A 12,353-nucleotide genomic window follows, 5' to 3' on the forward strand; every position below is an offset into this window, starting at 1 on the left:
CACTCACACTGTGAGAGCAACAGGGGATAATGGGGTGAGGAAACCAACACAAACATCCAAGAGGAAGGAATGAGGGTATGTGTGTGTTGCTATGTTTTAAAATCAATAGCTGGCCTAACATCTGAGTAGTGAATTTGTATAAATTTTATGTTTAAACTCACCTGATGCATTTTCAATTCCTGTTGTGTTCTGTAAAGATACACACAACAAAGAAACTTCTTTGATTACATGAGCCCTAAAAAGAAAAACAGACAATTGTAATATGCACCTGCCTACAAGTTTACAGTGATTTAAAACCGCGTATGAACTACAGAGTATACTCCAAGGGCCATTCATAAAGCAACCCCTGTCAGACAACCTCAGTCCATACTGACAACTAACTTCTCAGATTCATTATTATAATAAATATATTTCTCACTAAACCCTACTAGGGCTTCACTGTACTCTACAAACCAAGCAGAATCAGCAGAATGACATCATATTTTGGGTTAAGAATTGCATCACTCCTGGAGAAATAAATCGGCTTTGTTAATAGTCAGAAGCGCAAAGCCTAGAGGAGTAAGTGGTGTACAACCCAGGCACCCCTCTTTTGCTTTCAGTATTTGCTGCATGCAAACACAATTAGACTGCATTACTCTGTTTTTCAAGCTCCTGAAGCAGAAAGGTGGACTGACTAAAAAGGGCCACACAAAATTCTTTTCAAAGGGAAGAATAAAAAGCAGGCAGTACCATGCAAAGCTTTTAAAAGAGGTCTGGAAAGAACTACAATTATGCCTCTCTAAAGTACTGTTTGACATAGTCACAGCAGAGTAAAATGACAACAAAAGTTCTTCTTGTAAATGCATATGGCATATAGTCACATACCTCATAACAATAGTGCAGTCAACAACTGTCCACATACACAACGAGAATCCCATGAGACTGTTGTATTGCCTTGTGTTTAGCACTGGTCTCAGCAATGTCATACAGCAATGTCATACCAGTACCTTTATGACATTCAAAAATAAAACTGCCCAATGATACACTGTTAGATCACACCCTTAAGTAGTATGTGACTGTATTCATTTCTAAATAATAATCTACTAGCCAGGTGTGGTGTCATACTGTAATTCCAGCACTTAGGTGGAGACTGGAGGATTTGGAGTTCAAGGCCAGCCTGATCTACTTAACTCTGCTAGCTTGAAAAAGTCTATGCAGATGTTCTTTTCTATGTATGCCCATGTAGGTATGGTGGCTCATGACTAATCCCAGCACTTGAAAAGTGGAGGAAGGAAAATCAGGTTACTCTGAGCTACATTAGATAGTATACCCCCAAAAATTAATTAACCAATGATTAAAAATATATATACAATGTATGCCTCGAGTCAGTTTATATCATTGTAAATGTCTCCAGTAAGCACACATACACATGTACCATGAAGTATAATTCTCTTATTTTTTCATGCACATCTTTGGTCCACGAGACATCACCTATATATGGTAACTGTCTGATCTGACTGTCAATAATACAACAGGCATGTGATGTAATGACACACATTTTAGACTGAAGAATACATGCCTGCCCCATTAGAGGCAACAGTGGTTCTCTAAGATGAGGTGACTTTCTGTTCCTTCCTTGAGCTGCTAGACCATACTCTCCTGATGATCTTTAACAACAAGGGGTTATATTTAAATATGGCCCTGCTCATCTGAATTAATTTTTATGTGTATTGTGCCCAAGGAATGTACTCCACAGCATTCCATCTTGTTACACAGGTCAGTCAGTTCTGGCCAAGCCAATATAGACTTAGTATATTCAATAGATAAAATGTCAAGGTAACTGAAGGACAACCCATGGAGTCAGTTCCTTCAAAGTGGTTCTCACCCTTCCTAATGTTACGACCCTTTTAATACAGTTCCTCATATTGTGGTGACCCCCGACCATAACATTATTTTCTTACTACTTCATAATGGTAATTTTGCTACTGTTATGAATCACAATGTAAGAATCTGTGTTTTCTGAAGATCTTAGGCTACCCCCATGAAGGGGTTGTTCAACTCCCAAAGGAGTCGCAATCCACGCGTTGAGAATCACTGCTTTAAAGTTTAACACTGAGCATCTTTTCACAGATATTCAATATGACCTTCCCCAGGATACATATAATACAGTAAACACAACTCACCCTATTGCCTGAGACTTAATCTGCTCTCCTGTCTGAAGGTGGTTCTAAGGTATAAAAAGTTACTAATGGTCTCTTAGACAGGCATACCTGCCCTCCATACAATGTTTACTGGCTACTATCAGCTCCTCTAGGCCGTGTAACATCTTACACTTCAGGTTTCTCTTATCTTCTTCAAGTTCTTATATGTGAGTTTATGAATTTGGCCATGGGAGATGTGTAGAAGGATTGGACTTCTATGCCATTCCCTCAGTTTGGTTTTTCCTTCTTTTAAGACTCATCGTATCACTGTAACAATTACATATGAAGCTTCTTCCAGAGACAGCAGGCCTGTGCTGCCTTCACACAGTTACTTTGAGGATCTGTTTTGAGGGAAGCACCAGCATCTTCAGCTAACAAGAACCAACTTCAGGCTGGCTGAGAAAACTAGGCCATGTTCTACAATCTGGTTTCTGTTATTACTTAATGCATGGTGTTGTTGTCTGATTTTGTTTGGGTTTGTGTTGTTGTAATTTAACAGCTTTACTGGGCTATTCATGTATCATGTAACTAACTCAATGTATAGTTCAAAAGTATTTACCAGACTGGAGATATGATGGCTCAGTAGTTAAGAGCACTGTTGCTCTTGCAAAGGATCCAGGTTCCACTCCCAATACCTAATAGTAGCTCACAACCTTCTCTAACTCAAGAAACCCAACACCCTCTTCTGACCTCTGTAGGCATCAGGCATGCACACACATGAATGTATGTACACAAACATACATGTAAGCAAAGCATGCATCCACATAAAATGAAATAAGTGAATCTTAAAAGAGGGAGGCGAGAGAGAGAGAATGTGTGTGTGTGTGTGTGTGTGTGTGTGTGTGTGTACCATACTGACAGAGTTGTGCAACCATCACCACCACAATCACTCATGGGACATTTTTATCTACAACAAAGGAAACCTTAGCAGTGACAACATCCACCTCTAACTCTTACTCCTCAGCATGTAGCATTCAATGACAACTAACCTGCTTCTTGTCATATAGATTCGCCAATTCTGAACACTGCACTTTGTCAAGAGAAAAAATGACAATGAAAGACCTTAATGGGCTTCACTTTACATTCCAGAAATTAGGCAGCACATCATTCCATACAAAAGAGTGAGTGTCCCTTCACCTGCCTGTAACACGGATTTCTAAAGGTCTTATCACAAAAAACCCGGAGCCTGATACTGGGGTGAAAGCTGAAAGATCAAAGAAGCAGAGCAGTGGTGGCTGACACACACCTTTAATCCTAGCACTCAGGAGGCAGAGATCCATCTGGATCTGTGTGAATTCAAAGCCACCCTGGACTCCAGGAGATTGACTCAGTCTAGGAGAGAAACAGCCAGGCAGTGATGGCACACACCTTTAATTCCAGTACTCGGAAGCACTCATGACTTTAATCCCAGGAAGTGATGGCTGGGCGGAGAAAGGTATATAAGGTGTGAGGAGACAAGAACTAAAGGCTTTTCAGCAGAAGTATCCCTTTCAGCTAGAGGCTTTTTTGGCTGGAGCCTTTCGGGTAAGGACTCGGAGGGTTTTAGTCAGAGGATTCATGGAGTTGGGAAGGTGAGACGTGGCAGTGGCTTGTTCCTTTGTCTCTCTGATCTTTCAACATTTACCCCAATATCTGGTTCCAAGTTTTTTATTAAAAGACCAACTGAGATTTCTTGTTACACCTGCCGCTACTCCTCCCACCTGAGCACCTACAAACAGAAGATCCTTGCCCTGTAGGGAAGAGGCCCACCATGAGCAAATACAGAAAATACCTGAACTGTAGAAAAAAGGGCTATAGAGAAAAGCAAGGAGAGGTCTGTCAAGAAGAGGAGCACCATCTCCTGTCTCTGCACCTGCCAACCCAACAAGCTGCTCTAGGGACAGAGAGAAGAGCTATGACCTGAGAAGGCAGAAGAAGGACGAGAAAGAGTACCAAGGAATCCAGAATCTCAGCTGAAAATCTACAGGCAGCAGATCTGGGTGCTTGGGCACCGGGGCGGGCAGCTTGCAGACCGCAATGTCAGAGGCAAAGGATAGTACTGGCTTGACAGGAAAAAAAGAAAGAAGTGACCGGATCCTGGATAAAATTGCAAACAGAGCCTCTAACTTCAGCTACCAGATTAGAGATGAACTATGAAAGAAAGAACAAGTCAGGATGAAACCTGGCCCCATCCTCCCAGAATGAGGAGCGTGGAGGGGTGAGGGGTGCGGCTGCTGCTTCCTAGGGGGCCCCCTCCATCTGCTCTGCAGTTGGTTTTCCCTTTTTAGCTCACATCTTCTTTCCTTCTCCTCATTCACTGTAGTTGCTAGCTCACAGGCACAATTCAAACAAGAGTTATCTGCTATGTGACACTGGACAATAAAACAGTACAGTACTTAAACATTTCATTCTTTGATGCATTAGCTTAATAAATGGCAACTTTCTAATAAAAAAAAAACCTACTATGTGACTCAAATTGTTACATGATGAAGCGTAAGACTTCCCATACTGCTTGATCCCTCCTTGTCCAAACAAAACCCACTCATTATTTCCTGTTGGAGAATATCAAGATCTTAACACCTTTTATTTATTTATTTTGGTTTTTCAAGACATGGTTTCTCTATGTAGTTTTGGAGCCTGTCCTGGATCTTGCTTTGTAGCCTCAAACTCACAGAGATCTGCCCAGCTCTGCCTCCTGAGTGCTGGGATTAAAGGCGTGTGCCACTGTCGCCTGGCAACACCTTTGAAAAGTTCACTACATATCTATATTCAAGGAACCCTCTTCTCTGTCACTTCTATTCCTAACTAAAAAACATTTCTCTCTCTCTCTCTCTTGATTCCCAACATAAGTTACATACCTAAAACTTCATAACCCAGGTGCTTGCCACCAAGCCTAATAGCCTCAGTTAAATCCTCAGAACACATGTAAACAGAAAGAACCAATCCCCTATAGTTGTCTTGACCTACACACACACACACACACACACACACACACACACACACACACACACACACACAGAGAGAGAGAGAGAGAGAGAAATGCACCTTAAAAAAAAATATTGCACAGTATCAGAACTATTACAAGCCCAACAGACTTCTCAGCTGATTTTTTAGTATATGTATGTATGTAGTGTGTGTGAGGGTGTGTACACGCATTTTCACATGTGAGGGGCACACCAGTGTGCAAGTGTTTATAAACTTGTGTGCACATGTATGTAGAGGCTAATAGGTTGACATCAGATACCTTCTTCCATGGCTCTCCACTTAGTCGGGATCTCACTGGGCATAGAATTTGTCAATTCAGCTAGTCTAGGTAGCTGGCTTGCCCTGGGATGCCACTCCACATCCTGAATGGTGAGATTATAGACAGGGAAGCCATTATTGTATATGGATGCTGGGAATCCGAACTCCAGTCCTTACACTTTTGCAGAGAGTGTTTTACCCACGGATGCTTCTCCCCAGCCTTCTTGCTTTTCTAGGTTAAATTCTCTCTAAAGTATGCTAAAGTTAACCATGTATGGTAGTGTGTGCTTGTTGTGGGTATTGTGTTCCCTGAAATATTGTGTGTTCCCCGAAATAAACATATCTGGGGTCAGAGAACAGACAGCAACTAGAACAAAGCCAAAAATGGTGACTAGAAAGAAAGAAAGAAGAGTAAGCCATAGCAGAAGTTGGGCGGTGGTAGCACACACCATTAATCCCAGCACTTGGGAGGCAGAGCTAGCCGGATCTCTGAGTTCAAGGCCACTTTAGAAACAGCTAAGCATGGTGACCCACGCCTATAACCCCAGAAACCCATCCTTTAAACCCAGGGAGTGGGGGCAGAAAGAGAAAGGTATATAAGGCGTGAGGACCAGGAACTAAAGGAGTTAAGCATTTAGTTAGTTAAGCATTTGGCTGGATAAGCGTTCAGGCTTTGGAGCAACACAGTTCAGCTGAGATTCATGTGGAGGAGGACTCAGAAGCTTCCAGCCTGAGGAAACAGGATCACCTGAGGAACTAGCAAGGTGAGATAGCTGTGGCTTGTTCTGTGTCTCTGATCTTCCAGCAATCACCCCAATAACTGGCCTCAGGTTTGTTTTCATTAATAAGACCTTTTAAGATTCCTGTTACATGCGCTTGTCACACTAGTTACTCAGGAAACCAGGTAGAAGGATCACTCTTGAACAACCTAGCAAGACTATACCACCACCAAAAGAGAGACTTGGGGCAGTCTCTTTACAAGTATCACTGTGTACTGAACTCAACAGCACCTGGCCGGAGACTCTCTTTCTTATGAGCATTAGCACTGCCCTGGCCCATCGAGGCCAGCAGTACTGCAATCATTTTCACAACTGAAAAAAACCTACATACCTTCCCAAACACAAGCTCAAGGGCTGAGAATGAGGGTCTGTAATAGGACCACATGTGCTATCTATAGCGATGACCAACTCCAAACACTGTTTAAAAACCCCAAAGCCTTCACAGTACTTTGGCCTCAGCACTGACTGGGACAGCAACACTTCCGCATTCCCACTTAGCTAATGTATGGCATCTCAAAGCAAAGTTTATCCACAATGGATCCTATCAGTGCAGAGGGAGAGAAGACTCTCCTCACACAAGTCATCAAAACCATTCCAGTGCCGGGCGGTGGTAGCCCATGCCTTTAGTCCCAGCACTCAGGAGGCAGAGGCAGGCAGATTTCTGTGAGTTCGAGGCCAGCCTAGTCTACAGAGCGAGTTCCAGGACAGTAAGGGCTATTAACACAGAGAAATCCTATCTCTAATGCTTTTTTAAAACTTTATTAAGATTTATTTTATAAGTGAAGATGCTTTGTGCCTGGTGCCCACAGAGGTTAGAATCAGGTGCTGAGTATCCTGCAAATGGAGTTACAAGTTGATTGTGACTTGTAATATGGGTGCTGGGAACCAGACTCCAGTCCTTTGCAAGAACAAGTGTGCTTAACTGCTGCGCTATCTTTCCAGCCCAGCAAACTCTTTTTTAATACTAAAAACTTCAGTGCTTCTAATTTTCTACTTACTAATAGATACTGAAAATAGGCAGAAAGGGTACAGTAGACAGATGCGTAAGCTTGAGCCTGTGAATGTCAATCATCAGTTACTCACAAATAACATGGATCACTGAAAAGGTACGAGCTTCAGCTCCACCTTATATTTCTAAAATTCTGATCACATACATATACTTATTTTCTTTTTAGATTTATTTATTTTGTTTTATGTATATGGGTGTTCTGTCTGAATGTATACATATGTGTGTAGATGTGTATTATAAACATACATATATATTTAGATATATACACGTTGTGTACACACACGCACACACATATAATGTGGGTACCTGGTGCCCACAGAGATCAGAAAAGAATGTCAAATCCCTTAAAGTTGGGGTTAGGGATGGTTGTGAGCCACCATATAGGTGTTGGGAGCCAGCCAAATCTGGGTCCTCTGAAAAAGCAACAAGTGGTCTTGATCACCAAACCATCTCTCCAGCAACCTTTTTTTTTTTTTTTTTTTTTTTTTTAAGTAGTATCTGCCTTGGGCTATAAGAGACTTTTTTTTTTTTTAATCTGATCTTCCTACTCTGCCTTCTGAGTGTTGGGATTATAGTGTGCTAGGGAGAAAACCCAGGGCTTCTGGCATGCTAGACAAAGTCTATGAACTTGGACACATTCAGCTGTACTTTTCAAAGATACTGCTTTCAAATTATGGAACAAATCACTATTACCAATATTAACTTGTTAATATAAAGGGGATTTGAGTATTGAGGGTCAGTACCAAAAACCTAAACAAACAAAAAGTTACTGATCTCTCACTGTATCAAAACAATCTGAACTACTGGTAACATGCTCCAGAGACCTGAAAATGGAGAGAAATAAATGACACTCCTGACCCTGGGGTCACAGCCCGGTGACCACTCACCATCCTCTGAAAGAAAGCAGAATCTATCTAAGGGCAAGCACACTAGCACAAATCAGACACATATGACACTGGTTATGCCGTCTCTGTGCACAGCTGCAACTTACGCACTTTACAAAGCCTTAAGAAAAGCAATCTTTTTTTTTTTTAAATATCAATTTAAGTCTAGGAGAAAGGAAGAATGATGAAAATACTTAATAAATTCACACACAAATCACTCATCTTAGTTATTTTTAGGATCAATTTAGATCTTCTGTTCTTATTTGAAAAACTACCGTAACTTCAGGACTGTTACTTTTAACTTACATTCATCATTGCATGTGTGTGCTTGCCACTGTGTGCATGTAGGGGTCAGAGGACAACCTTCAGGAGTCAGTTGATTCTTTCTTCCAGAAACTTCCAGGGACCAAAGTTCAGTCACCCAGTTGGTGGCAAATGCTCTTACTTGCTGAGCCATCTCACCTGCCTAATTTTCCCCACATTGTAACATCTAGAATCAGTAGTGATTACTGAGTTGTAAGACTCCAGAAGCTCACAGACAAAGAAAAAAACACTGGCTTGCTGTGCTAGTGTTAGACCAAAATGCAATACAGACAGACAAGGTGCAAGGAACCACCAGCACACTGTTAGAGCTGGGCCAGAAGTGTACAGACAAGGTAGTACAAGAGAAAGGTCTGAAAACAGCACTTTGTGAAAGGAGTCTCACAAGTCTATATAATATATAGTCTAATCACTACAAAGTAGCTCTTTTGGCAAAAAAGCATCATAGTAGCAAACAGTATGGAGAAGGGGCCTTTAGCTTAGCAGATGTACTAACTGTGGCTTACTCTGACCAAAAGAATCTCACAACCCAGAAACTTAAAAATGAATATATTAAAACCATGCTAACGTCTCAAAACCAGATTTTATCAATTTACAAACACTATCAGAATTGTCAGGATCCCTACCAGGAGGGTGGCACCAGCAGGTCATGATCACATGATCACAGGCACTGCTCACACTACACCTGCTCAAAGAAAAACACATCCATTTTCCTTTCCCAAAATAATATGACTTTACAAATCACCTAGTTCCATCCAAAAATAACAAAGCCCCAATTTTTCCTTGAAGATACAAATTATGAGTGGCTTGTTGGTGGCATGCTTCCATAGCATGTGCAAAGCTGTACAACATTGCCAAAACAAAGAAGAAAATGCAGGCAGTATTACCAGGTTACATAAACTGCAGTAAGAACTGTACTGAAATGTGTACCACTTTAAGAACAGGGAGACTTGCCGGGTGGTGGTGGCGCATGCCTTTAATCCCAGCACTCGGGAGGCAGAGGCAGGTGGATCTCTGTGAGTTCGAGGCCAGCCTGGGCTACAGAGTGAGTCCCCGGAAAGGCAGAGCTACACAGAGAAACTGTCTCAAAAAACCAAAAAAAAAAAAGAACAGGGAGATTTGTGTGCTTGTGTGTAGATCATGAAAGCAGGAAGATTGAGCAAAAGCTGACTCACTGGGTGTGGCCTCTGCTGAAACCTGTCTCTCACCCCACAGAATGACTTCCACCCACTACCAAGGACAGAGGTGACAGAGTAGAGCTCAGCCTACAGAGCATGTGAAGAGGCACAGTGAGCAGGCTGTTAACAGAGAACCCTCAAGTGTTCTACTTCAGTCCACTGATTTCCATCACATGGCCCAGAACACCAGCATAACTGCCCCAGGGCCTAGATCCCTGAGTGCGCACAGCACGGAGTATTCTGTGACACAGACATAAAGAAGGAAATGGGTCTTAGAGGGCTGATACAGGTGCTGACAACACTGTTTCCATGCAGCAGACTAAAAACCCCCGGCCTTCTGTTCCCAGAGCTACAGATACAAATGAGAAAATGGGGCTGATTAAGAGTTCTCCTTAAACTATGTAAGTTACAGAGCTCTGAGGTCAACAGCCCTTGGCTCTAGAAGGCCTCAAGCAATTAAACACCATTATATTAAAATGTCAAGTAAGAGTCCAGTTGATATCCTAGAAAAGTAATATAAATCTGTACTTAGACTTCAGGCACCCAGGGGTTTTCCAACCAAATCGGATTTTTTTTTTTTTTTTTTTTTTTTTTTTTTTACTTTACAACAGTGGTTCTCAACCAGTGGGTCACAACCCCTTTGGGGGTTGAATGACCCTTTCACAGGGGTCTCCTAAGACCATCCAAAAACATAAGTATTTATAATTCATAACAGTAGCAAAATTACAGTTATGAAGTAGCAACGAAAATAATTTTATGTCTGGGGGATTCCCACAACATAAGGAGCTGAATTAAAGGGTAGCAGCATTAGGAAGGCTGAGAACCACTGCTTTCAAACAAAAGGGGCTGAGTAAATAATTCAATTGATAAAGTGCTTGCTGAATAAGTATGGGGACCTCAGTTCAATTCCTAGCATACTTGTAAAAAAGCCAGGTGCCACAGCATACACATTTATAATACAGTGCTGAAACAGGAAGGCCCTGGGTACTTGCTGGGCAGCCAGCCTAGTCAATCAGCAAGCTCCTTCAGCTGAGAGACCACCTCTCAAAATACAAAGTGGGCTGAGGAAACGGCTCAGTAAGTAAAATACTTACTTGTCATGCAAATGCAAGGAGCTGAGTTTGAATTCCTAGAACCCATTTAAAAGCTGGACACGACAGCATGCATGTCCGCAATCCCTGCAGAGATGGGGATTGAGTCCTGGAAGCTCACAAACCTGCTAACCTGACATACAGAGCAGTGAACAAGAGATCCTACCTCAAAGTAAAAGGTAAAGATCAACACCAAAGTTGCCCTCACTTCTGTCTGTGCCCACTTGCATGCACAAACATGCACATGCGCGCGCGCGCGCGCGCACACACACACACACGCACACAAATAAACAAACAAACCAATAAATAAATAACTGCAATTAATGGCCTGCCTACACATTGTGCTGTGGTAAAGATGGTGCAGAAACTGTGGGAGTGACCAACTAATGACTGGCCCAGCTGAAGACCCATACCCTGAGAGGGAGCTCACCCCTGCAGGCCAGGACAGAACCAAACATGACTGGCAAAAAAAAAAAAAAAAAAAGTCAATGAAATGATTCCTAATGATATTCTCCTATATTCATAGATTGGTATCTAGCTCAACTGTTGTCAGAGAAGTTTCACTCAGCAACTGATGGAAACAGAAGCAGAAACCCACAGCCAAATATTAGGTGGAACTTGGGAAATCCTGCAGAAGAGGGTGAGAAAGGATTGTAGGAGCCAGTGGGGTCAAGGGCACCACAGGAAAACCCTCAGCACCAACTAACCTAGGCTCACAGGGACTGAAACGACAACCAGGGAGTCTGCAGGGGTCACAGTACCTAGGCCCTCTGAATATATGCTAAATTATGTAACTTGGTCTCCTTGTGAGACTGCTAAGTGGGAGCAGGGGCTGTCTCTGACTCTGTTGCCTGCTTTGGGGGCCCATTCCTCCTACCAGATTCTCTCATCCAGCCTAAATAGGAGGTGCCTAGTCTCACTGCAACTTGATATACCATGGCTGGCTGATAGGCATGGGAGCCCACCAGTATCTGAAGAGAAACAGAGGAGGAGAGGATGGGTGGGAGGGTGCTCAGAGGAGATCAGGCAGAAGGAATTCTGGTTGGGATGTAAAAACAAAAAAATAAATAAAAACAGAAAAGAAAAGAAAATTGGGTAGGAAAAAAGAACAAGTAATAAAGAAAAATAATAAAGATTTTTTTAAAATTAATGGGAAATTCTTCACAAAATATTACTCCCAAGTTGGGGATGTAGATCAGTGGAAGAGTACTTGCCTAGCATGGATGAAATAATGGGTCCAAGCCTCAGCACTGCAAAGGGGGAAAAGCTTCTAGTACCCATTAATAGAGCTAAGCTTAGAAATAAATGTTGGTCATTGTAGATTATCATCTCCCTGACTGATTTTAAAGACGTCTATTAATACCCTCCCTTATTCCCTTCATCATATACCTATGACATATTTCACTGAACGTGGGAACTCTGAATTTATGCCATCGCGAGTCTCGAGTTCTCTACAATATGTATTTTCTCATCTCTCATTGTAGCAGTAGCTATTCCCGGGACATCACTGTACCAAGAACAAAAAGATCACTGTCAATTTTCCTGGGTGAAATAATCCTATCCCATCAAAACATCCTTGAATTAAAATTTTCCTTATTTTAAAGACTAATTGCCCAAAAATGCAGATGTAAAGATCAGCAAGAGAGGTGGGAATGGGGCAGGAGCACCTGGGCTTTCTGCTCAAACCCT

General features: G+C 42.1%; 1 protein-coding gene across 2 annotated transcripts in view; it reads right to left on the minus strand.

Annotated features, from left to right (window-relative positions):
- Prdm2 (PR/SET domain 2) overlaps positions 1 to 12,353 on the minus strand; it is a 113,735-nt gene that overhangs the window by 93,900 nt on the left and 7,482 nt on the right. Inside the window, exon 2 of one of the 2 annotated variants that reach the window (XM_036177390.1) lies at positions 162 to 235. The exons of the other annotated variant lie outside the window; for it this stretch is intronic. Coding sequence (XP_036033283.1) covers positions 162 to 170 — 9 coding nt within the window. The 5' untranslated portion in view covers positions 171 to 235. The remainder of the gene's footprint in view (positions 1 to 161; positions 236 to 12,353) is intronic. 2 annotated transcript variants of the gene reach the window in all.

Source organism: Onychomys torridus, chromosome 2, assembly GCF_903995425.1.
Source record: "Onychomys torridus chromosome 2, mOncTor1.1, whole genome shotgun sequence".
Lineage (NCBI taxonomy): Eukaryota > Metazoa > Chordata > Mammalia > Rodentia > Cricetidae > Onychomys > Onychomys torridus.